The 27,710-nt window shown below is 35.5% G+C and overlaps 1 protein-coding gene across 17 annotated transcripts in view; it reads left to right on the top strand.

The window, feature by feature from the left end:
• Positions 1 to 27,710, top strand: part of NCOR1 (nuclear receptor corepressor 1) — a 169,092-nt gene that overhangs the window by 57,939 nt on the left and 83,443 nt on the right. For 9 of the 17 annotated variants that reach the window (XM_074320229.1, XM_074320232.1, XM_074320231.1 and 6 more), the window contains exons 6-15: positions 168 to 281; positions 6,564 to 6,620; positions 7,170 to 7,222; positions 7,559 to 7,585; positions 9,655 to 9,721; positions 12,151 to 12,323; positions 13,194 to 13,284; positions 15,052 to 15,230; positions 15,762 to 15,816; positions 17,061 to 17,162. In XM_074320229.1, coding sequence (XP_074176330.1) covers positions 168 to 281; positions 6,564 to 6,620; positions 7,170 to 7,222; positions 7,559 to 7,585; positions 9,655 to 9,721; positions 12,151 to 12,323; positions 13,194 to 13,284; positions 15,052 to 15,230; positions 15,762 to 15,816; positions 17,061 to 17,162 — 918 coding nt within the window. The remainder of the gene's footprint in view (positions 1 to 167; positions 282 to 6,563; positions 6,621 to 7,169; positions 7,223 to 7,558; positions 7,586 to 9,654; positions 9,722 to 12,150; positions 12,324 to 13,193; positions 13,285 to 15,051; positions 15,231 to 15,761; positions 15,817 to 17,060; positions 17,163 to 27,710) is intronic. The other 8 variants (XM_019757395.2, XM_019757394.2, XM_019757397.2 and 5 more) reach the window with 1 other exon arrangement.

Raw genomic sequence — 27,710 nt, 5'->3', positions numbered from 1 at the left:
TGGATTTGTTAGAGCCCTTGAGTCTATTAGATCCTAGTAGAGTAAATGATTACCCTATAGAAATCAGCAAAGCATTGCTCAGTAGCATGTGTTATCTCAGGCGATTAATTACTGGTGGGGGTGACTTGCAACAGATGCCTCCTGACTCTTCCTTTTGGGTCTCTTAGCAACAGCTCGAAGAAGAAGCAGCTAAACCTCCTGAGCCTGAAAAGCCTGTGTCCCCTCCTCCCGTGGAGCAGAAACACCGCAGTATTGTCCAAATTATTTATGATGAGAATCGGGTAAGCACATGTTGTGTCTTATGGCACAGGTCTTTAAAACTCCTCGACTGTGCCTCTTGTAGTTATCAGTGTGTTCCGTTGTAATGTTAATTGTATTAAAACGTGATTTCTGTTATAATTTTAAATGTCCTTTAACTTTGACTGAAACTTGGTGGTTTTTCCTTATAAATTGAAGAAAAGTTGACAGGTGTGTCTTAAATTATTTACTATTTCATTTAAATGTTATAGTGTATAAATATTTAATGAGTATAATTTTATCAGCTGAGTCTCTCTCCTATTATATAAATATTGGCAAGCAAGTTTGTAGCAAATAATACACAACAGCCATTCTGTAGTTTTTCACTTTATAAGGGACATTTAATGCCAAATACTGGTACCATTCTAGTAGAGATTGGTCATTGGATGTGGAAATGTCATACATTTTCAGCTTCAGAATTAATAGCTGGGGTTTGATTTGAATCTTAGTTATAAAGTGTGAGGCCATTGGCCTTTAGGTAAACTTGGCTATTTTTAGATTTCTTAAAACAATTTCTTTCTTTATACTTTAAAAAGTGTCCAGGCCTCAGTTCTGTGAATAATTTTGTGATGTCATATCTATTTTTTTTAATCCAGTGCAGGAACTAGCAGTCAAAAGGAAACTGACTTCACCTTAATATAAAGAAAACTTTCCAATGGCGCTGCTTAACACTGGGCTTCAGAAGTCTCCAGTCCAGAAAAAGAATATTATGCTTTAAGTACTAGGGGAGAAAATAGGCTTGTTAGCTAAACATGGTCACAAGGTAGAAGTTGGAATTGTTGATTCAATTTATTTGATTTTGTGATTAGTGAGTAGACTCATCAGAATCAGTACATCTTACACAAGTAGCCTATAACTTTATATTAGCCCAGATCCTAAAGGAAATTGGCCTCAAGAAAAGCAACTGAATTAATCAATGAATAAATTATAGGAATGATCTTGGACTCAGACATACATGTTTGTATATAAATAGATAACTGAAAATCATCAGATACATAATACTTAAGATAGGTGTCATGCAGGTAATATGGGCAATTAATATTATTTTCCTGGCTGAGTTAAAAATTAGTCCAATTTATTGACTGGGCAGAGTCATGTACAGGAAGATCCATCCAGTGAGGGTGGATTCTATAAAGGGATCAGGAAGAGAAGTGAGTGACGTGGACTGCCTCATGGTATAGCTAGAGTGGCAGTGCTTTGGGGCAGAGATGTGGCCCTGGGTTCACAGGTGCTCCCTTATTTAAGAGAAGCCAGGAACTTGGAATTTTTTTTTTTTTTTTTAACAGGACTTTATTGGGGAACAGTGTGTACTTCCAGGACTTTTTTCCAAATCAAGTTGTCCTTTCAATCTTAGTTGTGGAGGGTACCGTTCAGCTTCAAGTTGTTGTCCTTTCAGTCTTAGTTGTGGAGGGCGCAGCTCAGCTCCAGGTCCAGTTGCCGTTGCTAGTTGCAGGGGCACAGCCCACCATCCCTTGTGGGAATCGAAGAATCGAACTGGCAACCTTTTGGTTGAGAGGATGCGCTCCAACCAACTGAACCATCCGGGAGCTCAGCGGCAGCTCAGCTCAAGGTGCCGTGTTCAATCTTAGTTGCAGGGGGCGCTGCCCACCATCCCTTGCGGGAGTCAAGGAATTGAACTGACAACTTTGTGGTTGAGAGGATGTGCTCCAACCAACTGAGCCATCCGGGAGGCAGCTCAGCTCAAGGTGCTGTGTTCAATCTTAGTTGCAGGGGGCGGAGCCCACCATCCCTTGTGGGACTTGAGGAGTCGAACTGGCAACCTTGTGGTTGAGAGCCCACTGGCCCATGTGGGAATCGAACCGGCAGCCTTCGGAGTTAGGAGCATGGAGCTCTAACCACCTGAGCCACTGGGCTGGCCCAGGAACTTGGAATTTTATGTGAAATTTCCTGCTTTTTAAAAAACACTCTAGAAAAATAAAATACCTTTGTGGGCTAATGGGCTTCGGGGCCAGTTTGGGACCTCAGGGATAAAGTAAAAAGGGATTAGAACTGGTAACAATGGAAAAGAATCCTGTAAAATGAAGTCTTGAATTCTTTCTTAGTATGAGTTAATTTTCAAATAAACTGAATTCAATGATATTTATTAATTGATTGTTAGTCCTTTTTTACAGGCCTAATAAATAGTTGCAGCATTAATGAATTCTGTGGTTGCCTGACTAGGATGTGAGGACTGAAAACTATTGAACAAGCTCTGATAGAGAATTTAATTTGTGTTTAATTTTTGTATATATATATATATATATATATATATATTCATTAGTATAGTAAATGTTTCTCAATGCCCATCAACTAAACTGAAAACTTCATTCAGACCCCTTTTTTCCATTTTAGCATTTACATACTCAGTTTGTTGTGTGGTCTGTGAAAAACAGAACCACCACCAAATTTGAAATCTGTTTTATTATTAGAATTACAATGAGGATTATTTTCAACTCACAGTACTGTAGGAATCATCTTTTAAAAAATATATTATTTTTGTATACCCTGCTACTAGTCAGCTGCTCTGGTTGTATTTGTGTAGTCATAGAATTGTAGCGGAGGTTCATGGATGGGAAGTGATGAGAGTACAGCTGGGCCTAGGCTACAGGCTTTCTCACGACTAACTTTTCAATGCTTTTCTGCCTCACCATGCTGCCTTTTGTAAGGTCTTCACTGCTTCTTGAGCTTTCTGTAATGAATGACCTTATCTGTTCTGACACCATAGGCAGAGATGATGACAACCGTACACTTCTTGTTCCTTGTTTGGCAGCAGTCTACACTGGTTGGGAGTTAAGCCAAATGTGGCTTAAGAGACAGGGGCCATTATTTTGTGTAAGGCATCTTTCTTTTATTTAGAAAGTTAGTGGGAGGAAGAAAACTCTCCAAATGTGACTGTTAATTATTAAATTGGCTTCCGAGAGAAAAAGGTGCCTTGCATAATATTCAAACTTCAGACTAACATTCATTTAGTCTCTAAACAGACTCTTCTCTGGACTGTTTTAATAGTTCAATTTGCTGTTCCTTTCCCAGTTTTGGGTTCCAAAAGTATTTATAAAAGCTCTCATTTCAGAATTGTAATACATATAGGAAAGGGAGTGTGTGGACTTTAGTTTTCAAAACCATCTTGTTTATATTTTGCTTGAATGATTTGTATGTTAATGTGACACCAGAAGAAAGAAAGGGATTGACAGTAGAGAGTATAGTTAATGCCAGCAATCTCTAGTCACCTGGGCCAGTGGGAATTATCTGTTTCTATGTGCCTGCCATTGTAGATTTAGCTAATCAGCGAAGAGCATCAGTCTGACTTCCTAAATATTGGTCTGATCAATTGCTTCTCTCTTCCTCCTTCAGAAGTAGCTTAATTTGAACTCTTATCTTTCTCATAGATAATGAGTTTCCTTCCTTCAGTCTTTTTTCTTTGTAATCTATCCTTCATATTTGAGTCCCCTGACGTGATTCTCCAAATGCAACCTTTTGATGACTTCCCACTTTGTACAGAATAGCCCAAACTTTTAATCAGTGCTTACATGCCTACTTCCCTGGCCCGATACTTCTTTCTTAGTGATATTCTGCCAGAACAGATTTTGAATATTCACTGGAAGTTGTTATTAACCTTTACCCCCATGTTGTTGCCCCTGCCTTCAGGTGTCCCCATGTCTTGTGTTTCTTGTCTGTCTCTTGTCTATCTGGTATACTTGTACTTCAAGACCCAACTCCAGTATAATTTTCTCTGCGAAGCCTTTCAAGACCCATTTTCCTCCTACTCAAGGAAAAGCAATCTTCTTCATTGTTTTCTTAGTGTATAGCAAGTGCCTGGCACACAGAACATACTCAGCATATGTTTGAGGAATTAATTACTTCTAGCTATACACTTAGAATAAAATAATATGGAAATGTGAGAGTTTTAAATTAATTTTTTTTTCTGGCAAACTGTTGATAGGTTAATTTATTCTTAGCAGTTAAGCCAACATGAAGTCAAATATTTTAATAAAACTTTGCAAAACTTAACTCTTGGGGTCTACAGACATTTTAAATACCAGCCTTTAAAATTAGCCCTGAAAAGGTAAGTGCCTCATGTAATAGGATACTAGTAAGTATTTGCCATAAGATAATTTTGCTCCCTTGGCTTTCAGTATTATTTATGTACAAGTCACTTAGCCTGCCTGTTCTTGGTAGACTCTGGTATAGAGTGCCTTGAGAAAGCGTATTTAAAACTGGTGAGTGTTGGTCTAGAGAGAGTTGCAGGTGCTAGATATTTCCAAATTTATCATCTGTGATGGTATTTGTGTGTCATTTAATATATACCTAAAGCTAATAAATTTGAATTTTGTTATAATTACATTTGTCTTCTTGAGATTAATAGTTACCTTAGAGCAGTTGTTCTCCAACGGAGACTTTTTTTATTAGTTAAACGGAGACTTTTTTGATTATCATAATTTGGGGGAGGGGTGGAGTGCTACTGGTATGTAGTGCGTAGAGGCCACAGACAATGCTAAATATCCTATAACGTATGGGAACATCTCCACAACAAAGAAATATCTGGCCCAAAACGTTAATAATAAAACGTTGACAAATCCTGCCTTAAAACTATTGCTAGAAATAGGATTTGCTATGCAAATGTAATGGGTATAGTTATAGTTTTGTATTTGACATTCTTGATATGTTTATTTTTCAATAACCTTTTAAGTTTCTTGGAGTTTGGGAAGTACATTACACTATTTTGTTCTTCCTAAGCTGGTTAAACATAGTTCTTTTCATATATACTACATAAATATCTGACTTGATTGACTGTGATTGATAAATGAAATGAAAAGGATAATATTTAAGGGAATGGCTTTTTATACACGTGGGGAATACTGGTTGATCCCCATTCCTTGCCATTTATGTGTGGCAATAGAAGCCCTACAGAGTTTTCCAGCCACAAATGCAGTGAGGTGTGGGTCTGCAGCAGACAATGAGCCATTGTTACTAATGAGAATGTGTTGGGAGCAAGAGAGAGATTTGAGAACCACTGAGACATTTGCTAGTCATATGTGAGGTGTGATCAAACAAATAAGGTGAATGTTTAAATTGAAAATAATTTATTACAGTAAAAGACACATTCCCATTAATCCTCCTCAAAACACGCCCCTTCGCTTCAAACACACTTATCCCATTGTTCTTGCCACTTTCTGAAGCAGTTCTGGAAGTCCTCTTTCGTGAGTGTCATTAGTTGCGCTGTCGTGATTGCCTCCATGTCCCGAATCGATTTGTCCCGAGTCTTTCCTTTGACTTTGGGGAAGAGCCAGAAGTCACACAGTGCCAGATCCAGTGAATAAGGTGGATGAGGACACACCGTAATGTTTTTAGTGTTTGTGCTGCCGAAGCGAGCACATCATAATGTTTTATTTGACAGAAATTTCCGTACCAGAAGTGATACGTGATGGAGGATGAAGTAAAGACACTCACGAAAGAGGACTTCCAGAACTGGCTCAGAAAGTGGCGTTCTTGATGGCATAAGTGTGTTTGAAGTGAGGGGGAGTATTTTGAGGAGGATTAATGGCAACGGGTCTTTTACTGTAATAAATTTTTTTGTTTAAACATTCACTGTATTTTTTAATCACACTCGCAATTCCAGTTTAAACATCTTTAGTATTGAATTTTGTTGGATTTCATTTGTCTATTAAAGGAAGTTTTCTGTTAGATAGCACTTTTGTCAAGATTATTTTACTTTTGAAATGGCATGTAAAAATGTATATAATACAACATTTATTTACTAGTGAGCACTTTTGAGTTAATCAAACCAGTTGTTTCCTTTATTGTTTGGGTTATTACGAAGGTTTTCTTGTAATTAGAAAGTAAGCTTATTATAAGCTGGTCTCGTAAGAGATCAGTTAGGCTTCTCAGAGTAAAGATTCACAGCTTTATCGTGTTCTATGTATTTAAATTTCATTAAAGATACTATGAGTTGAAATATTTTAGAACGTTTGAGGGATTCATTTCTAATTGTGAATCTCTGTTCCCTCTCCGTGGAATCTTAATATGTTTGCTTTTAAGAACTTACCAATTCTTTAGGTGGTGCTTTCGATATAAATGTTAAGCTTTGACTGAATTTGGTGAGGAAACTCTGAAAATAGAATTAGAGAGACTTTTAGCCTATGAAAGAAGGATGTTTGGAAATAAGTTTAACTACAGAGTAGTCTTTAAGTAAGTATGATTAAATTGGTAGTGATTTTGCACTTAGGTAATATAATTTTTAATTATACAATATAATAATGTCTTTGTAGAAAAAAGCAGAAGAAGCTCATAAAATATTTGAAGGTCTTGGCCCAAAAGTTGAACTGGTAAGAAATCTCTGTTTTTGTTTCTAGTTTTTTTCTTGTAGTAGTTTTTTTTGGGGTAAGGTGGAATGCAATCTATTTATTTTGGGGTGAGAGGAATGTAGCTGGGCAGTAAGTTTGTGATAAAGTTTAAAATAATGGTGCGTGAACTTGATTACCTTTGCAGAACCATTATCCTGGGCAGCCATTTAATCAATCCAGGTAGAAGGAGGAAGAAGTAAGAACAGAATAAGAAAGCTCTTTGAATCATTCTGTTAGGATGATGGTGGTGCTTAATCTTCCTTTGTCTTTAAAATTAAAAATCTGTGAATTAATGTATTTATTATGAGATACAGTAGATTTATAAACTTTCTCACAGGAATAGCATTATTAGGGGATGGGGTAAATGGAGTTATTCAGGAAACCCAAATATATGGAGTTTTTGGTAGGGCATATATTATGTAGACCCAGTAGTACTTTATCTAGGCTTACATTAAAATATAAATTATTTTTTTGTCTTTTCATAGACATAAGTACAACATTTTATATATTAATATTTGATTTATTTTATAGCCACTCTATAACCAGCCATCAGATACCAAGGTGTACCATGAGAACATCAAGACGTAAGTACTTATAATTTTTGGAGTTCTTTAGTTAAAGACCATATAGTCTATAAAGAGATCATTTTTATGTTATCTGCTGACATATTATTATAATATAGTGTAGGTGTGTTTTAGATTTGTGTAATTTGCTGTTGTTTTACTATATGTTATCTTCCTCTGGCTTCTTGGGGGTTGGGGTAACAACTTTGAGTTTCCGAGGCCAAAAAAAATGAAATAAATTATTGCATAAAACTAGCTGGTTTTATAATCTGCTAGTAAAAAAAGGTGGATACTTAAAATTGAAATGGCTTACCTTGAGGCTTGAATTTTTTGCCTCCTGTTTTGTCTTTTTTTCAGTGGAGTACCTGCAAGGCGCATGATGAAGTAAGATAATGAAGCTTTTTCATTTAAGACTAGTGATGACACCGTCCCCCACCAAGCCACATCTGCCATTGCAAAGTAGAAGTGCCACGGATCATTTTATCATTATTCAAAATCCTATTCTAGGGAAATCCCTTCCATGACTGTTGCTAATGACGGTATTTGTAGACCCTTCTACCATTTAATGTCCTGGTGCCTTGGAAGCGCTCAGTTACCTCACGTGGGTGAGGAGACTGCTCCAGAATGTAGTTTGCTTAGCCTTGCTCATCCGATACCAGGCCTTTATGGATGTGGATTTTAGAATAAGAAAATAAGTAAAAAAGAAAACCGAATTTCTTGATCTGATTGAAGTAAAAGAGGAGAATAGATAGGTATCTTTTTTTAAATTATCATACTTTAAGAGAATTTTAGGTGAATTATTCTTAGTTTGTAACAAAAGTGTGATACTTCTATTTCATATGTTTTATTAAGTATAACCAGAACATTGTATTTACTAGTACAGTTACTAATGAGCACATTGCTATATATATACCTTTTTTTCTTTTTAAAAAATTTCTTAGAATATGTGCAATAGTTGACTACTTTGCAGAACTGGTGGCAAATATAATTTGCATGGTAGTATGCATGAAAAAATGGAAATTTGAAAAATTTTAACTTTTGTTAAGAAAGTGGTTCATAATAAAAGTCATATACTTAGAAATTTTCTGTGAGATGCTACTGTGGTCTTGACAACCCTTAGGGGTAGGTTAGACAAAACTCATATAAAATATACCTTGTTTTGGAACTGTTTAGCTGTTTTAACATTTTTTAAAAGAATAGCAGATAAAATCTAGTTGGCTATTTTTAATGATTTTTTTTTTTTCCCCCACAAAGCTTCAGTTGTGTTTGTGTTCTGTCTCCCCTCTCCCCACTCACCCATTATTAGCTGGAGAGCAGCTCTGTTTGATTTATTTCATGTTATCTGCAATGCTTAGTACACTGTCCTGAGCTGAATTACTGACTGGCCGACTTCTTCACTTAAATTCTTAGGAAACATTTTAAGTTATATTTATTGATTGTCATTTGCTTTTGAGTAGCATATAATTACAATTAGAACAAACTGAATACATGGTAACGCTTCCACTGTATGTGTGAAATTCCTTGTGAGATATCATTTACTCAGCTGCATGCACTCATTATGAATCGTTCAGTAGCTATTCTTTCATCACCATCATTTGCTTTGTATGAAATAGCAAATGTACCTTTTAATAATTCTTTTCATCTCTTGGCTACTTTTCCATATAGCCAGCTCCTGATTGTCCATGCTTATTTGAGTGGAGCCAGTGTCACTGTTAGTCCTGAGTGGCAGATAATCCAAAAAATTACTTCTACTTGCCTTGGCTTTGTATTTATATTTGAATAATCAGCTTGAAATCCTTTCTGGAAGTAGGTGGGGTATAAATATTTGTATTTGAACCTGCATGTCATTGTTTTTGAAGGTCACAATGCTTCACATTTAAAAAGTGAAACTGTTATATTAAGATATAAGAGTTTTCCTGTCTTGTCACATTGCCCTCCATTACTTCTTAGAGTGGATTGTGTCATTTCTGTGATTGAAGAAAATCTTCTGTTTAAAGCAGAAGTCACCTCTCTATGTGGGTATACATTCTCATAGAAGGGAGGTCAGCACCAATCCTGAGGTAGGGAGGTAACTTTAAAAGCTTTTCCTTCTATTCTACCTCCCCTCCTCCAGAGTGTACACAGATGTTTATATCACCTGAATTCTTAAAAAGAATCAGTAATGGTATAATTATAATTTAAAAATAATATTTGCTTGTAATTGGATGTAATAATTGAAAATGAACTATTTGTATAAAGTTATGCTGTAGAATGGGAGGAATTTTAGTCAGTTCTAATTATTGTAAAAGTCTTATTTTGCAGGGTGAAAAAATTAGGATTAACTTTGATTACATCATTCATATATTCTTAAGTGATCTTTGCTTGTTTTTCAGTGTCTCTGAAAAATAAAAAGTGAATGTATTATTAAATTGTACTTTTTCTTAATGTCATACAACCATATTTTTCTCTTCTAGAAACCAGGTGATGAGGAAAAAACTCATTTTATTTTTTAAAAGAAGAAATCATGCAAGAAAACAAAGGGTGAGGTCCTATCCTTGTTAACTGAAATATGTGCAACTTTCCCATTCATGCTCATGTAGGCATTCACTTTCTCATTATTGAGAATGGTTCATATTGTATTTGAGAAAAGGTGCTGATTTAGAAAGAAATAATAGATAGCTTAAATATAAATCTAATTCTAACAACATTTTGATATCATAATTCACATTTAATAGCATTATCAAGTCAATTTCTTTGGTTGTCTATGTATAACATTTTCATTTAGCCAAAATAAAGAAAATGGTGAGTAGTTAAAAAATATGATAGAGAAATAAGATGATCTACACTTAGTCTCTTAACCCTCAAACAAATGTGGGTAAGTTATGGTCACGCTTGAGTAGATATTACTGTTCTCTCATTAGAAACTGGGTCAGCTAAAGTTCAGTTTTTTAAAATTCAAATAGTTTTTCATATTTATTATATGACTTGCAGTCCAAAAGTTTTGCAGTTATAGTCCTCATGGAAATTAAGTTACAGAAAATATAATACCAGTATTCTTATTTTCATAACATGTTCGTACTAATTTTAGACAAACTTGATTCATTTAAATTCAGTTGTTTAGTAAATAAAAGATGTTCTTTGATTCACATCAAAAATGAACTTTGTACCTTATATTTAATGACCTGACAGTTAATTAATTGTAAAAGCTCAGGAGTCAGCAGCTTTTATTTGGCATATAACTTCTAATGTTCTAATATGCCAATCTAGTCCTTCAATCTTGAATTTTTTTTTTTTTGCCAAGAATATACAAATATTAAACAAGAAATTAGCTGAAGTATTTTTTTCCTATCTAGTAGTAATTCTGTTGTAATTGTAGTAATTGCTAAATTTGCTGCCTGGTGATATAAACACAGAAGCGCAGATTTTTTGTTTTTCTGTACTTCATACAATAGTTATAAAGTTTATATGTTCATTGATTTGTTTAATATTTATTGGCTGTTTACGCTGTCCCATGTATCATACTACAAAGGTGAGCAAGATAGTCATCTGGTTTTAGCACTTAGGGAGCCCAAGGTATAACTGGGGACAGATAAGTTAGCAGGCAATTATGGTATTGTGATCGTACCATAGTAAAGGACATACAGATGACTGTGAGCATTTAAGGGGGACAGCTAATAGAGACACAAATCATGATGGGAAATTTCACAGAAAAACCAGTACTCTGGAAACTTGAACAAGCAGAGGGAGCAGCTTAAGTGAAGGTCTGGGAGGCAGCGGGAGTGTGGCAGGTTCAGAGATGGCTAGGGCTCAGACTGAGCTGGGAGTGGTGAGGAATGAGGCTGCCTGGGGAAGCCAGGGCCAGGTCCTGCACAGCCCTGGAGGTCATATAGGAGACTTTGGATTAGCTTTTTTAAGTGTTTGAATTGAGGAAATGAAATGTTCAGGTTTGTATTTTAAGAATTTGCATCTGGCTATAATCATTAAGAATGCATGGGAGACATTTAGGGGGCTTAGTTTAGTCTAGAGGTTGATGTTGGCCTGTACTGAGGAGAAGGTAGCAGTAGAGATGGAGAAAAGGGGAAGGATAAAAAAGACATATAGGAGTTGAAAAGAATGATTGAGAAGTGGAGTAAGGGGGTGGTACATCATATGAGGAAGAGACTCTCTTCTCTAATGTTACTTGATGAAATGACCAGTTAACAGTTTTTCATGAGTCCTTCCACATCTTTTTTTAGCCCGTGTGTCGTCAGACATGTATACGGTTCTTTGCGGGAGGGTTCTTTCTCTTCTTTTGTATTTATAAAATGAGGTCATACATTACTGATGCTTCTGAAGTATTAACTCTTGATTTCATGTAATTCACTGGATTTCTTTTTATGAAAAAGTACAACCAATTTCTGCCTTTTCTAGACTGTCAAAAGTGTTTATTGTACAGCATTATTTATAATAACAAAAAACTGCGAGTAACCCAAACCTCCAACAATAGAGGAATGGTTAAAGTGTGAGTGTTTTCTCTGACAGATTGGAAGAATAACAACTAATTGTTAACATGGTTGTCCTTGGGTGATTGGGATTATGAACTATTTATGTGATTCTGTTTTTAATTTTACTTTTTTTTTTGACAAGGCATGTATTGTTATCAGAAAAATAATAAAACCAGCTGGTCAGCTATAAGTAGAAGCTCATCGGTTAGTTCATTAATTTATATAGTTTTAACGTTAACTAAAAAAAATCCCACCAAAATATGCTCTGTATGTTGATCTTTCATAGGAAATAGAGCTCCGTTTCTCTCTCTTCTTTCAGATCAAGGACAACTCTTCATTCACAGTTGAGTCATAGGCTAAATGTACTTCTGACTTAGCCTTAAGAAGTAGCATTTAAAAAAAAAAAGTAGCATTTACTTTAAAGTATTAGGTTTTTTGTCAGAATCACAGAGTTTCATTTAATTATTTACTACGGGTATTTAATAGGAACAAAAAATCTGCCAACGTTATGATCAGCTCATGGAGGCATGGGAGAAAAAAGTGGACAGAATAGAAAATAATCCTCGAAGGAAAGCTAAAGAAAGCAAAACAAGGGAATACTATGAAAAGCAGTTTCCAGAAATTCGAAAACAAAGAGAACAACAAGAAAGATTTCAACGGTAAGTAGTGTGGTGTTTATGCTATTTTCCTTTGAATCATACTTTTGCTCTTTCACAATATTTATTGTTACCTGAATCTGATCATTAAGAGAGCTCATAAAGAACTTTTATTTTGAATATAAAACTTCATTATCAACTATCAAAGGTTATGTCTTGGTAAATTTAATATTTTTATGTTCAATCATGCTGTTGAATCTACATTTAAATGAATATTTTGAAATTAATTCTTTAGTTCTTGAAAATACCCATTTCTTTGGAAATGACAGTTAAGAATAGACTTGAATATCTCTGTCCTTCATTATCTACCAGCATAAACAGTATTAAGTTGGTTGCTAATTAAGAAATTCTTTGATAATGGTAGATAGTTTCTGATTTGTTTTACTTTTAGAGAACAAGTATTTTGCAAAGGTAAAAACTTTGGTTTTCTTCTCCACTGTCTCATGTAAGTCATGTAAGCCCCTTTAATTATGATTAAGTTTTTGTGAGAGATGATGGTTGTGTTTTTTACCCTCCTTTTAATGTAGTTTTCTAAGCCTGCTATTCTATTCTCTGGAAGGCTAGCAAAAGACTGGCATTTGAAATGGATATGGTACCAGTAATTGTTGTTTTCCAGAAGTTTCCCATTAATAGGTCTACCATTTGAACTTGGCTGTGTAACCTTTAAATGTTAATCTCAGCATTTAAATTGTTAATTTTATAGATGACTAAAGCAAATTACTTAAAAGTATTTAATAGAATTTCAGGTTTCTTCTCTGACTTCTAATTGGTTAAAAAAGTCTTATTCAGAAAAATAATCTATATAAAAGTAATTTATATGTCTTCTTTATAAAAGGCTTTTAAATATATTTATAATTTCTTTCTCATATTTAGAGTTGGGCAGAGGGGAGCTGGTCTTTCAGCCACCATTGCTAGGAGTGAGCATGAGATTTCTGAAATTATTGATGGGCTCTCTGAGCAGGAGGTAAGAAAATTAATTGATTTAATTCAAGTTAGTTCATTAATTATTCAGGAATTTTAGCCTCATACCCCAGGAACTAAGGATTTATTTGTATATAAATGAGGGAATATTTGTGGAGTTTGGACTGTTCCAAGGACTGTGGCCAACCATTGAAGGTTTTAAAAAAGGTGGTCACATGATCGTATTGGCATTTTACAGATATGGCTTTGGCAACGGAGGATGGAAAGAGACGAGGAGGCTGTTATGATAAAAATAAGGACCTGAGTCAGGGCAACAGCGGTAGGGATATATAGGAGGGGACTAATTGGAGAGATTAATAGATGGTAGAATGGTCAGGACAACATGGATGAATTAAATGTTGAGGTGAGGAAGAAGAGAAATGGAAAGTGACTCCTTGGTTTCTAGGTTAGAGGACTGAACTGGTGGTGCCATTTTATAATATAGCAAAAGAGCATGTATTTTGCAAATACTTATAAGTTTACTTGGTGGGATCTCCAAAGGCTGCTCTCTCTAACCAAGTGAGCTTTGGAGAGAGATAGAATGTGATATTAAATCAATGATGAATAAGAATAAATTTCAGTCCCTAGCACTGTCTCTTAAAATTGGTCTAAAGCCATTTATCTATTGAGTTTTGCAAGTTTTTATTTTTTTTTTATTTTTCATTTTGTATTTGGAGGGGGGAGTGAAGGAGCCTGGAGTGAGAATGGAGGTGTTTTGCAAGTTTTGATTTTTATAACATGGCTTTTTAAAGCCTCATCTCTAAATTCTGAAGGTCTTGCTTATTTGGACGAAGTAGTCCCTTAAATAGTGATTAAAGACAATAATTACATTGCTATATTTCAAAATGTGTGGCCATAATCCCTGCAGTGATGACTAAATCTGTGTTAAATTTCTTAGCTTGATTTTTGACTAATTCTAAGTATCTAGAACTAGTATGAGTTGAGGTGATTTCAAGCTAATAATGTGTCTGCTCCAATAGTACTTTGGTATTCAAATTGATTGCGAGTACCCCATAAAATTATAGACGTTGTCTGGATTTGTAAGGCAATAACCATGTCTCTGAAGAGAAGTTTTAGGGAAAAACCTAGCCTTGTATTGGCATCAATAATTGTAATTTTGGTAAGTTTTTTCATGGAGGTTTGCGCTTATGAATTTAATGAATTAAACTTTGAGAAAAATAAATTGTAAAGATGTAACAGTTTCGGTTGAAATTATAAGGATAATAGTCTTAAATTTTCAGTGGAAAGATTATGTAAGATTAATAAGAAATATTTAATACTTGTGAGTTTAGTTAATTTAAAATCAGTGGCCTTAAGATTTTGGTGCCTGTTTGCTTATTTTTCCTACTTATTTTCTAAAATGATGTTAAGATTTGTTCTCTGAAATGATATGATGGTAAGACTTGACAATGAGACGAAATATAATTAAAATGCTTCATAAGGTCATTACTTCAGTGAACTTGACATTAATTTGTGTCCTTTAGGTCAAAAATTCCATTATCGAAAATATCAGCTTCATTTAAATAAAGAACTCTTCTCTAATTATGGTATTAGATTATAAAAAAACCCAATATGTATACTTTCTGCCTCTATAATCATCAAATGGATATTTATTAGATATATGAGTAATTACTATATATTAGATGTTATACTATATGTTACTATTGTCATTAAACTACATTATGTGTTTTTTTAATGTATATTAACACAGTTGGTTTATGGCCCTCTTTAAATTTTATTTTATGTAAATTGTATTTCTTTGTTTTTGCAGAATAATGAGAAACAAATGCGGCAGCTCTCTGTGATCCCACCTATGATGTTTGATGCAGAACAAAGACGGGTCAAGTTTATTAACATGAACGGGCTTATGGAGGATCCTATGAAGGTTTATAAAGACAGGCAGTTTATGAATGTGTGGACTGACCATGAGAAGGAGATCTTTAAGGACAAGTAATTTAAATTTTAAATTATTATCTATTAAAAGCTTACATATGTTACATTAGGAAAAAGTATTTGGCATTTACTTGTAAACAACTATGTTTCCAAAAACTTGGTCCTATTTTGGCATTTGAATGGATACTCTGGAAAGTAGAGAATGTAGATTTGACATGATCTTTCCATAAGTTTATAGGTGGAAATATAAGTAACAGATAAGATCTGGGGTTATGGAGTCACGTTAAGAGTGGTACCCAAACTTGGGTGGTGTCTGAATCATCTGGGGTTGCTTTTTAAAAGTATTGGCTTCTGTGCTCTAACATAGACCAATTCAGTCAGTTCCTGGTGGGTGGATGGTGCCTAGGAATCTGTGCCCTTTAAAAGACTCCAGTGATTTTACAGTTGTGCCTCAGATTGGCAGCTAGGTATCACTGAGAATTAGTCTGTACATAATATTTCTATTCCCCAGGTTTCCTCCCCTCCCCTTTTTTGAGTTGTTAAAATGTGTGTTTGTGTGTGTGTGTGTTTTGTTTTGTTTTGACGCAGGTTTATCCAGCATCCAAAAAACTTTGGACTAATTGCATCCTATTTGGAAAGGAAGGTAAGAAATGGTTCACTTTGGGAATGTGTATAGGTTTATGGTGGTTGCTACTTTGAGAGGTTTGTGCTCAGTACCCAAAAGTAGTTAAATAGAACTGATTTTTGCAAAGGGCTTACTATAGAAGAGATTCTAGTATAGTGATATTTATAATTATATGATCATAAATCCTAAGCACAGAACACAGACTAATTTTCATGTTTAATGAAAAATGACCTGATATTGTATTTCCCTAAAAACACATAGAATACCATGCTTTTTGAACCTCATTAAATTTCTAGTTAAAATATCAAGGTCCTCATTATCCCAAAATTTTTTTCACAGTGGATTGAATGTAGTGTTTTTGAGCAAAATATTTAAAGAGATATTTTGAATGTTCACATATATGCAGTAAGAAAGGGAATTTAGTTACTGGTTAGTAAGAAAGTGTTTGAATGTTTCTGATAGTTTTTGGTATTTTTTACATAATTTGGATTAAGACAACTGTAATTGCCCATTAACATACTAGACATAATATATAAGGTCAGACAATTAAGTTCGCGAACTCATCCTACTAGAAAAAGTACCACATACCTCATTGCTGAATATCATCACGGTTGCCTTCGAAGTACTCCCCTTGGGAAGCTTTGCACTGATGCCAGCGCCTAGTCCACCTTTCAAAGCAATTTTGGAACTCTTTCTGGAATGGCCATCAGAGCTGTTGTATTACCCTTGATCTCCTGAATGTCATCAAAATATCTTCCTTTCAATATTTCCTATATCTTTGGGTAAAGAAAGAAGTCATTGGGGGCCAGATCAGCTGAATAGGGAGGGTGTTCCAATACGGTGATTTATTTACTGACTGAAAACTCACAGACAGTGCTGTGTGAGCTGGTGCATTGTTGTGATGCAAGATCCATGAATTGTTGGCAAAAAGTCAGGTCTTCTAACTTTTTCATGCAGCCTTTTCAGCACTTCCAAATAGCAAACTTTGTTAACTGTTTGTCCAGTTGGTGCAAATTCATAATGAATAAACCCTCTGATACCAAGAAAGGTTAGCAACGTTGTTGCAATAAGTTCGGGAACTTAATTGTCAGAGCCCTTGTATATAGTATTTGTAGAGCCTAGATATGATTTAAAATGCTATCCATGTGTATTTCTGCTTAATTTACACTTTGTGAGACTACTAGATGTTTTCCTTGAAAGTATTATTTGATTTTTAAAAAATGTTTAGTTGGATCCTCAGAACTATTTGTTTTTACTTATAGAGTGTTCCTGATTGTGTTTTATATTACTACTTAACCAAGAAAAATGAGAATTATAAAGCCCTAGTAAGAAGGAATTATGGAAAACGCAGAGGAAGAAACCAGGTATGTTTCATTACTGTGTAGAAGGTATTTCAGGGTTGGTGGAAATACAAATATGAAATTGTTATAACAGAAGCTTTGTATTTAATAATGTGTACTTTGGGGATTGGTGTTTCTATTAAATTAATTAGGATATTATGAACATATTACGATTATTTTGAAGTTAATGTATGTAATATGTTATATTTTCTATTTTGAATATTTTAAATTTCTAGTCTGACAAAATTAATGAGAAAAGTTTTATACTTCCATGTTGTTGAAATCATTTATGTCAGTGTTAACAGTAATAATGTAATTAAATATGAGACCCTTTAGAACTTATTTAGTATACTATCTTTACCAGGCCTTTTGTCTGAGGAGGGAACAAGAGAGTAAGGAAGAGAAATATAGCGTGGTAGCCAGAGTAGAGGATTGTTTATTGGAATACCTGGGACGTGATTTTATTTCAGATTGACTTCATTTTGGGAATTTATATAGTTTAAGTTTTAAAAAGCACTTGATCTAGAAAGACAGTTTTTAATACAGTGCAGTACATGTTTTCACGTTTGCAACTCAGTACTTTAAAAACTGTTTCCCCAAAATAAATACTCAGCAACTGTTGCAGCTCGTGTGCTTTACTAGTGAGGCTGCTGGGGTGATGCAGTCCCCATTTGCTCTCTACACCGAGAGATCCAACTCGCAGTATGGGATTGTGTGTGTGAGCTCGAACAGCTGCTGAGGGTTCATTGCATTCCTAAATCTGTTCTGGTTTCCCTGGACAGCCACCCTCTCTTCCCTTGGTTGCCTTGGTCACCAGATACAGGTTATTTGACACAGTTTTCTCATTATTTGTAGCCATAACCTTTCTGTGTTTTCGGGGTCATTGTTTCTACAGAGCACTACCACCTCACAAGATGTGATTATGTATTCTTCAGAAATGGTATTGCATGGTCAAAAAAAGTGTAGGGAGTATTTCATGAGTCAACTGTGTAAAATGCTTCTGGAGGTTGAGTCAGCTGAGATGGCCTTGACATCCGTTTTCAATGAATTGGTGAGGGGGCCAGAAATAAAATGATAGTAAACTGAAGGGGGTACAGAAGGTGAGGAAGTGGCAGTAGTACAAGTGTAGCTTTGTTAGTAAGATTTGCTTATAAAGGGGACAGAGAAATAGGTGGTAGAGCTGATGCGGATCAGAAAGGAGGAAACGAACATGCTTGTGTACTGATGGGACGAATACTGAAGGACAAAGGGGTGGATGATTGTAGAGCTCTGGAAAGAATTTATGACCTGAAGGGCAGCAAATGGAATGTTGGCAGTGAGCTGGAATACTTAAGGAGCCCCCTGCTTTCCACGAAGTGGAACCACGGTTCTTTAGCCACAGATGCTAGAACCCATCTATGTTTTTTTTTTTAAGATTTTTATTGGGGAAGGGAACAGGACTTTATTGTGGAATAGTATGTACTTCCAGTATATTTTTTCCAAGTCAAGTTGTTGTTCTTTCAGTCTTAGTTGTAGAGGGTGCAGCTCAGCTCCAGGTCCAGTTGCCGTTGCTAGTTGCAGGGGGCACAGCCCACCATCCCTTGCTGGAGTTGAACCGGCAACCTTGTGGTTGAGAGGACGTGCTCCAACCAACTGAGCTATCAGGGAGCTCAGCAGCAGCTCAGCTCAAGGTGCCGTGTTCAATCTTAGTTTCAGGGGGCGCTGCCCACCATCCCTTGCGGGACTCGAGGAATTGAACTTGCAACCTTGTGGTTGAGAGCCCACTGGCCCATGTGGGAATTGAACCGGCAGTCTTGGGAGTTAGGAGCATGGAGCTCTAACCGCTTGAGCCACTGGGCTGGCCCCCTACTGTTTAATTTTTTGATCCCAGATAATGTAAGGGGATAATTTCATATTTATTATACCTTATCTTTGCTTGATTAGCTCTCTGTTGCTTGTGCTGATAGAGGAGAAAGCTCTAGCAGGAAGTTTTGAGTGACAGGGAATGTTGCTGTTTCTCCGAAACGTTTATCTTCTATCCTAAAGTTATTTGGGCACTGTTTCACTCCTCCGTGTACACTTGTCCTTGTAAATTTCAGCCATATTAGTGTTTTCTTCTGTACATTCTTGTCTCTGTGCTAGCACCCTTAGCACATCCCAGAATGCATTTGCAGAACTGACATTTTCCATACGTATCCTCACCTTGACCTGAACCTTAGGAATTCTTGCTCCTAGGTAGGTTCAGTTTTGATTTGGTCAGCATTTCCAACAATCTAGTCTTGCCTACATTAGCTTTTAGGTTATTACCTTGAAGATTTTCTCTCTAGTTTTATATTTTTGTGGTTGTTTCACTAGGAATTGTGAAAGGAGAGGATTGAATGATGGACTTACACCACCATCTCAGACCAAAATAATCTTACGTCTGTTTCTTAATTGCTGTGTACTTCATGTCATTTGTGTCAAAATAGATGGACAGTTTTTGAGAAATTGGGTGATGTTAGTTTAATATAGAAGGGAATGATATTAGAGCCAATACCAAATTAGAGAGGAGAAGCCATTGGAGTTTTGAGCAGAAGAGTAATATCAGATTTTAGTTGTGACAGGATCATTCTGGCTGCTCTATTGAGATTAGATTGTAAGGGAGGCAAGGGAAGAAGCAGGGAGACTGGTTAGGAGGTTGTTTTAATAATCCCAGTGGCTTGGACTAAGCTATACTAGGGGAGGTGAGGAACACTGGTCAATTTCTGGATATATATTTGAAGGTAAGGCCAACAGGTTTTGCTGATGATTGATCATGAGGAACGCCACAAAAACAGTTATCAAAGATAACCCAAGTTTTGGCTAGTGGACTTGCCATTTTCTGTGATAGGCATGACTGAAGGTAGAGCAGATTTTGGGGGGAAATCGGGACATGCTAAATTTCAACTACCTAGTAGACATCCAAGTGGAGATGTAAAGTGGGCAGTTAGATATATAAGTCTGGAGTTTAGGGGAAAGATTTTGTTGGAAATAATAGAATTTGCTGTATAGACAAAAGTTCAGAAACACTAAAAAAAATCTATTTACAAGTGAGAATTTTTAAATTTGTGTGTCTTGATTTTACCCTGATGGATATAGAGATCCAAATAATTTAAAAATCACTTTATTGTTCTATTAGCCAAGCAAATTTGAATCAGTAGGAATTATGTGAGGTAATCCCAGAGTGATGAGGACAAATTTATTTCAAGACTGTAGAATTCTGCTGAAATGTATGCATGATTCTTTCAGTGTTTGATTGCCTGTCCCATCCCCCGCTCCAAACCTCTTACCCATAGGAAGCAGTTTTTATTTGGTAGATGAATGTATAGTATGCTGTTGACTGAGAGATTCCAAGTTTATGAGCTTTGATTTTTAACCTGTTTTTGCCATAGGGAACCTGTGTTCTCTGAAAATGAGTTTTAATCGTAGAATCATAGAGAAATGAGACAATCATATTTTTGTTAGAATTGTGTTCGGAGATTATTGTTGGTAGAAATTTTAACTTTTCTCTCAAAATTCTGTCAGATATTGCCCAAACCATTTTTGCAGTTCAACTTATTATCTATCATCCATGATGAAAATGAGTGTGGTTCTTTATAAATTTTAGTTGAAGCTGTGAATACATATCAGAGATTGGAAGTCAAAAGTCAATCTTCAGTGTTACTATTTGGGATCTAGAATTATAAATAACATGCCAAGTAGTAATTTGATTCTGTATGTAACATTTCATTCAAAGTAAATATTTCTTACTTTCTAGCATAAACTTTCATTTAATCAATCTATGCAGATGGAATTATTATGGTACCTGCTAGCGACTTATAATAATTGAAGCAAGTCACTGTTTAGAAACTATATTCTTCAGTTCACAAGAATTTGTACTCTTCCTTCATGCTGACAACATGTCCCTCTTTAAATATGCTAGCATATTTGTTTGTCTTTTGGTCTTATTTACTTATATATTTTCTTTAATTTAAAAATTTTTTTAAAAATTACAGTTGACATTCAATATTATATTAGTTTCAGGTGTGCAGCATAGTTGTTAGACATTTGTATAACTTACGAAGTGATCCCCCTGGTAAGTCCAGTACCTGCTCGGCACCATATATATTTGCACCAACATTATTGACTATATTCCCTATGCTGTACTTTACATCCCCGTGACTATTTTGTAACTACCAATTTGTACTTCTTAATTCCTTCATCTTTTTCACTCAGCCCCCCAACTCCCCTCCCATCTGGTCACCATCAGTTTGTTCTCTCTGTGAGTCTGTTTCTGTTCTGTTGTTTATTCATGTATTTTGTTCTTTAGATTCCACGTATAAAGTAAAATCATGTGTATTTGCCTCTCTGTCTGACTTATTTCACTTAGCATAATACTCTTTGTCTATCCATATTGTTGTAAATGGTAAGACTTCATTCTTTTTTATGGTCCAGTAATAATTGCATTGTTTATAGGTACCACATCTTTATCCAATTGTCTATTGATGGACTACACTTAAGTTGGTTCCATATCTTGGCTGTTGTAAATAATGCTGCAGTGAACATAAGGATGCATATATCTTTTTGAAATAGTGTTTTGGATTTCTTCAGATAAATACCCAGGAGTGGGATTGCTGGGTCATGTGGTAGTTCTAGTTTTAGTTTTTAGAGGAACCTGCATACGGTTTTCCACAGTGGCTGAACCAGTTTACAATCCCACGAACAGTGCATGAGGGTTCTCTTTTCTCCACATCCTCTCCAATACTTGTTTGTTGATTTATTGATGATTGCCATTCTGACAGGTGTGAGGTGATATCTCTTTGTGGTGTTAACTTGTATTTCTCTGATGATTAGTTACATTCAGCATCTTTTCAAATGTCTATTGGCCATCTGTTGTCTTCTTGAGAAGTGTCCATTCAGGTCCTCTGCCCATTTTTTAATCGGATTGTTTGTTGTTTTGGTGTTAAGTTGTAAGACTCCTTTATATATTTTGATTATTAACACCTTATCAGATGTATCATTGGCAAATATTGTCTCCCATTCAGTAGGTTATCTTTTCGTTTGGTTGATGGTTTCCTTTGCTGTGCAAAAACTTTTTAGTTTAAGGTAGTCCCGTTTGTTTATATTTTCTTTTGTTCCCCTTGCCTGAGGAGTTAGAGCAGAAAAAAATATTACTAAGAACAATGTGAGCGAGTTTACTTCCTATTTTTCCTTCTAGGAGTTTTATGGTTTCGGGTCTTACTTTTAAGTCTTTAATCCATTTTGAGTTAATCTTGTATATGGTATAAGAAAGTGGTCTAGTTTCATTTTTTTGCGTGTGTCTGTCTAGTTTTTGCCAACATCATTTATTGAAGAGATTGTCTTTGCCCCATTATATATTCTTGCCCTCTTTATCATAGATTAATTGACCATATAGGTGTGGGTTTTTTCTGGGCTCTCTGTTTTGTTCTATTGATCAATATGTCTGTTTTTATGCCAGTACCATGCTGTTTTGATCACTATAGCCTTGTAGCATAGTTTGATATCAGGTAGTATGATACCTCCAGCTTTGTTCTTCTTTCTCAAGATTGCTTTGGCTATTTGGTGTTTTTTTTTTTTTTTTTTCGTTCGCTATAAACTTTAGGATTACTTGTTCTAGTTCTGTGAAAAATGCCATTGGTATTTTGATAGGGATTGTACTGAATCTGTAGATTGCTTTGTGTCGTATGGACATTTTAATGATGTTAAGTGTTCCTATCCATGATCAGGATATATGCTCCCATTTATCTGTATCGTGTTCAATTTCTTACATTTTTCTGAATACAGGTTTTTTTTACCTCCTTTGTTAAATTTATTACTAGGTATTTTGTTATTTTTTTGATGCAATTGTAAATGGGATTGCTTTCTTAATTTTTCTTTCTGATAGTTTATTATTGGTGTATAAAAATGAAGCTGATTTCTGAATATTAATTTTGTATTGTGTTAATTTACCGAATTTATTAGTTCTGATAGTTTTTTGGCGAATCTTAGGGTTTTCTATATACAGTGTCGTGTCATCTGCAAATAATGACCGTTTTGCTTTTTTCTTTCCAATTTGGATACCTTTTATTTCTTTTTCTTGTCTGATTGCTGTGGCTAGGACTTCCAGTTCTATGTTGAATAAAAGTGGTGAAAGTAGACATTCTTGACTTGTTCCTGATCTTAAGGAAAACACTTTTAGCTTTTCACCATTGAGCATGATGTTAGCTGTGGGTTTACCATACATGGCCTTTTTATATTGAGGTATGTTTCCTCTACTCCCACTTTGTTGAGTTTTTTTTTTAATCGTAGCTAGATGTTAGATTTTGCCAAATGCTTTTTCTGTGTCTATTGATATGCTCATATGATGTTTACCCTTCATTTTGTTTATGTGGTGTATCATGTTAATTAATTTGCGGATATCGAACCAACCTTGCATCACAGGAATAAATCCCACTTTTTCATGGTGCATGATCCTTTTACTATATTGCTGAATTTTGTTTGTTAATATTTTGTTGAGGATTTTTGAATCTATGTTCATCAGGGATATTGGCCTATACTTTTCGTGTTTTTTTTTTAATGTCTCTGTATGGTTTTGGAGTCAGGGTAAGGCTAACCTCATAAAATGATTTTGGCAGCCTTCCCTCCTCTTCAACTTTTTGGAATAGTTTGAGAAGAATGGTATTAATTCTTCCTTGAATGTTTGGTAAAATTCACCTGTACAACCATGTGGTCCAAGACTTCTTTTTAGGGGGGAGTTTTTTGCTTACTGTTTAGATTTTCTCTTCTTGATTCAGTCTTGGAAGATTGTATGTTTCTAGGAATTTATCCATTTCTTCCAGGTTTTTCAATTTGTTTATGCCAGCATATTTTTATTCCCCAAAGGTATTCAGATAGCATATACTCATTACATAAATGGAGTAATTTTTGAAGTTGGAAGAGTTACTGACTAAACTAGACAGTAGTTAGAAAGAATGTTTTAGACAGGTTAAAAAATTGGATATAATGGAAAAAGCTTAAACTGAAAAATGCTCTGCCTCTTTGTAATGTAATCCTAGATGTGTCCCTTCACTTGGTGAGTTTCTACATTTTTGAGAGTGGGAACAGTAATACTTAACTTGCTGGTTTAACATGAAAACTAGTTGTGTGTGTAAAATCCCTAGAGTGCAGTGTCAAGCACACAGAGAGTATTCAGTAAATGATAGCAAGCTATTACCTTTATTGCCTTCACGATGGTATTTTTTGGTAATTGGCAGCTTTTGCTCTAGGAAAGTAGTCTCAAATTCAGTTGGTTTAAAGACTTTAGTTGTTAATATATTTTGATAAGATAGGCATATTTTCTATTTACTGCCTGAAGTAATTTTTAAAGAAAAACATTCAGTGGCTGAAGTAGTACTTCTTTCTGCCTCTTCTACACTTGTAGTTAACAGTAGCTGCTTGTTCTTAAATTTAGTCTTTTTGTTTTTTGACAATTTCATTGTCTGCTGAGTGGGAATTTATCTGTTTTCTAAAGACTTGAGCGTTTCAACAAAGAAGTAGCATATATATGAATTTTAGATATTCAGTTAGATACAAAAGTAATAAATCTCAGCATAAACTATTATTTGATCTTCCTATAGAGGGTCCTGCTATAATTGATTCTGTTCTTCATTAATCATTATGAAATACACGTAACTCACTTTTTTCATTTGAATTTTCATTTTTTTAAAATAATGTGCTCTTGTATTCATAGTGAATAGCTTGTTATTTGGCAGAAATATTTCATGTTATGAGAACCTCCCTAAGAGAATGAAACTTTTTAATGGAATATAAAGTATTGGGCTTAAGGAGTGAGAAACCTGGATAAAAAGCATTGGTAATGTCTTTGTTTATTAGGGGACCTTTTGAAGAATTTCCTTGTTAAACTAGGGACTTCTGGTTTAGCCACACCACTAAAAGGGTTGGGGGGTGTAACCTGTAACCTCAAGTCTGGAACATGGGGATTGGCAGTTCTCTTTATAGATTTGTCTGAATCAAAAGCAATTCCATCCACTTTTTGTTAAAACCAAAGGTTATTCCTTATTCTCTTTATTGTCAGTGGCAGTCATTAGAATGGGTCTTGGTGCATATCACCCACAGGTAAGTGCTTGCACATTCTCTGGCCTGTCCACTCCCAGCTGCCTAGTCAATGTGGGTGCCACCTGGATGGAGTGCAAGAGACTGTGCTTTGGGGATGTTAAACACTTCTACAGACTATCCAGCAACGCTATCAATTTATTTGGATTGTTTCCAAACCCTGTGCAGAACTGGGAGCTGTGTTTCAGAAGGCATTCTGCTCTTTTCCCCATTGACTGGTTGAAGCAGGTGCTACAGTTCCTTCTCAGTCCCCAACACTATGGAAAGGGGAGTGAAGTCAGCTGTTGGCTGGATTTCAGGCTGTGGGGGAGGTGTAGAATTGCTTACTTTCTTCAAAATGCTATTTGGCATTAGGAGAAAAGTATTAGGGAAATAAGATTACATGTATCATCCAAGTCTAGGGAAACAGTGAACCTCTGTACTTATTTCTGCTGAGTTGACACCTCCCCATCATTTCTTAGGGCTATAAACCATTTTCTGGTTACACAGCCCAATTGCTAGACAGGGCAGAGTTTGTTGTTGGTATGCCATCTTTTTAAAAAATTTTTTTCAATAACAGTAGCCATTCAATTTTTAGTGTACAGCATAGTGGTTAGACATTTACATAACTTACAAAATGATCCCATCTTTTGGTGGTATGCCATCTTTTTGGTTCAGAATGACAGATGGATGCTAACATTCATGGTGGGAGTGAGGTTATTTGTATTTGAAATAGATCTTGTGACCACTGTGGTGTGCTAAGGAGTCAATTAGAGAACGTTCCCCATTGTAAAGAAGACTTTGTTGTGGTTAGACAGTATCCATTTGAAAAATCTTCCTGATTTCTGAATTTCTCTAGTAATAATACTTAGAAGAAAAGGAAACAGGCAGGTAACCAGTGTGAGAAATGGGGAAAGTCACATAAAGCGGATGAGGGAATCAGGTATTGAAAGTTTAGCAAGGAGTCAAAGTGGAATAGTAGATATAGTTCTTCTTGATGGACTGTGCCATTTTCGTAGAATACGGGGATCAAAAGCAGGAACATGCGTTTTGAGATCTGAAGGATAATGGCAAGGCATAATGAGCCATGTGATAAAATCATTTCTGTGTTCTTGGGAATATTGGAGAAGTCAATCTGTAACACTAAAAGAGGAAGAAAGGCATCATAGGTAGATTTTGTGAAATTTGAAAAGGGAAGTTTTTTTGTTTTTTGTTTCTTTTCTCTTTAAGGAGGGCGCAGCTCACAGTGGCCCATGTGGGTCTCAAACCGGCAACCTTGGTGTTACCAGCACCACGCTCTAACCAACTGAGCTACCTGGCTACCCCAGGAAGTATTTTTTAAATATCAAAGTTTAGCAGGGTTCTAGAAGTCTCAGTAGGGAGCAGGTAGAATACAGATTCTTCTTTCCACCATGGTTCGAAGAAGGCATAATGTTGTGTGGGACCTCTTGTGGAGAGGCCAATAAGGCCTTTTTCTTTTAAGAAAAAAGTCAAATTTTAGTTTTGGTGAGTAGGTAAAAGACTTTTAGACGCTATTAAGAATGAAGGAGAATTTTACTTTGAATAAATGAGTATTTAAGGTTGTTTAGTGAAAGGAACAGGTAAGAGGACAGGCAGTTACTAAGAGGTAAGACTGGCGTTAGCCTGGGTCAGAATGAACAATCGAGGTAGGAGGGCAAAAACTTTTCAAATAACCAGAATAAAGGAATTTGTTTTTTGATGTGTCAACACACAAGACACGTCCATGGTCCAGATGTTCTCCTTGGGAACTGAGGATACCGAGGCGATTAAAATTGGGTCTTGTCTTTTACGAGATTATAACACAGTGAGCCAGACAGTCCCTGATCACCAGCTAATACATCACCCTTTGATAAGTGCTGCAGGCATACATGGATGTGCAGGTAGAAAGGTAGGGAGACAGGAAAGCCTCACAGGGAATGTAGCATTTTGAACTGAATCTCAAGTGGGTATGTAGGAGTTTACTAGGCAAGGAGGGGTAGAAAGGGTATTCCAGACAAAAGCATGAAAATGCTGGATGTGATAGGTGAGTCTGAAGTAGCAAATAATGTAGAAAAGTAGTGGAATTGGAAAGAGGTCCATGTAGAACATAGGCTGTGTGCTGTGATGATGAGTTGGAGTTCAACCCTAATTAGTTTAGACAGTCTTGATTTCTGAATTAAACAAAGAACACTCAACACAAACTTAATTTCACTTTTTTCTTTTAGAGTCACAATTTTAGCAAATGAGACATCAAAGATAAAAGGGTCCGTAATCTTACTCTCTTTCAATCTTTGTTTATATAAATATTTATAATTAGTTATAGTCAACACCTTAGAATTATTTGTGCTTTACTTCTTTTCACTTTATTATATCCTTAGTATTTTTCCAAATACTTCAGTCTTAATAATGACCACAGTTGTCTACTGTTCCATTAAACGAATGCTCCCCAAAAAGAATAAAAGCATAAAGATGTTTCTTGTAGTATGATGTAGTATAATAATGAAA

This window comes from Rhinolophus sinicus, linkage group LG15 (genome assembly GCF_036562045.2).
Source record: "Rhinolophus sinicus isolate RSC01 linkage group LG15, ASM3656204v1, whole genome shotgun sequence".
Classification (NCBI taxonomy): Eukaryota; Metazoa; Chordata; class Mammalia; order Chiroptera; family Rhinolophidae; genus Rhinolophus; species Rhinolophus sinicus.
The sequence above is the reverse complement of the archived record's forward strand: the minus strand, read 5'-3'. Positions and strand labels throughout refer to the sequence as shown.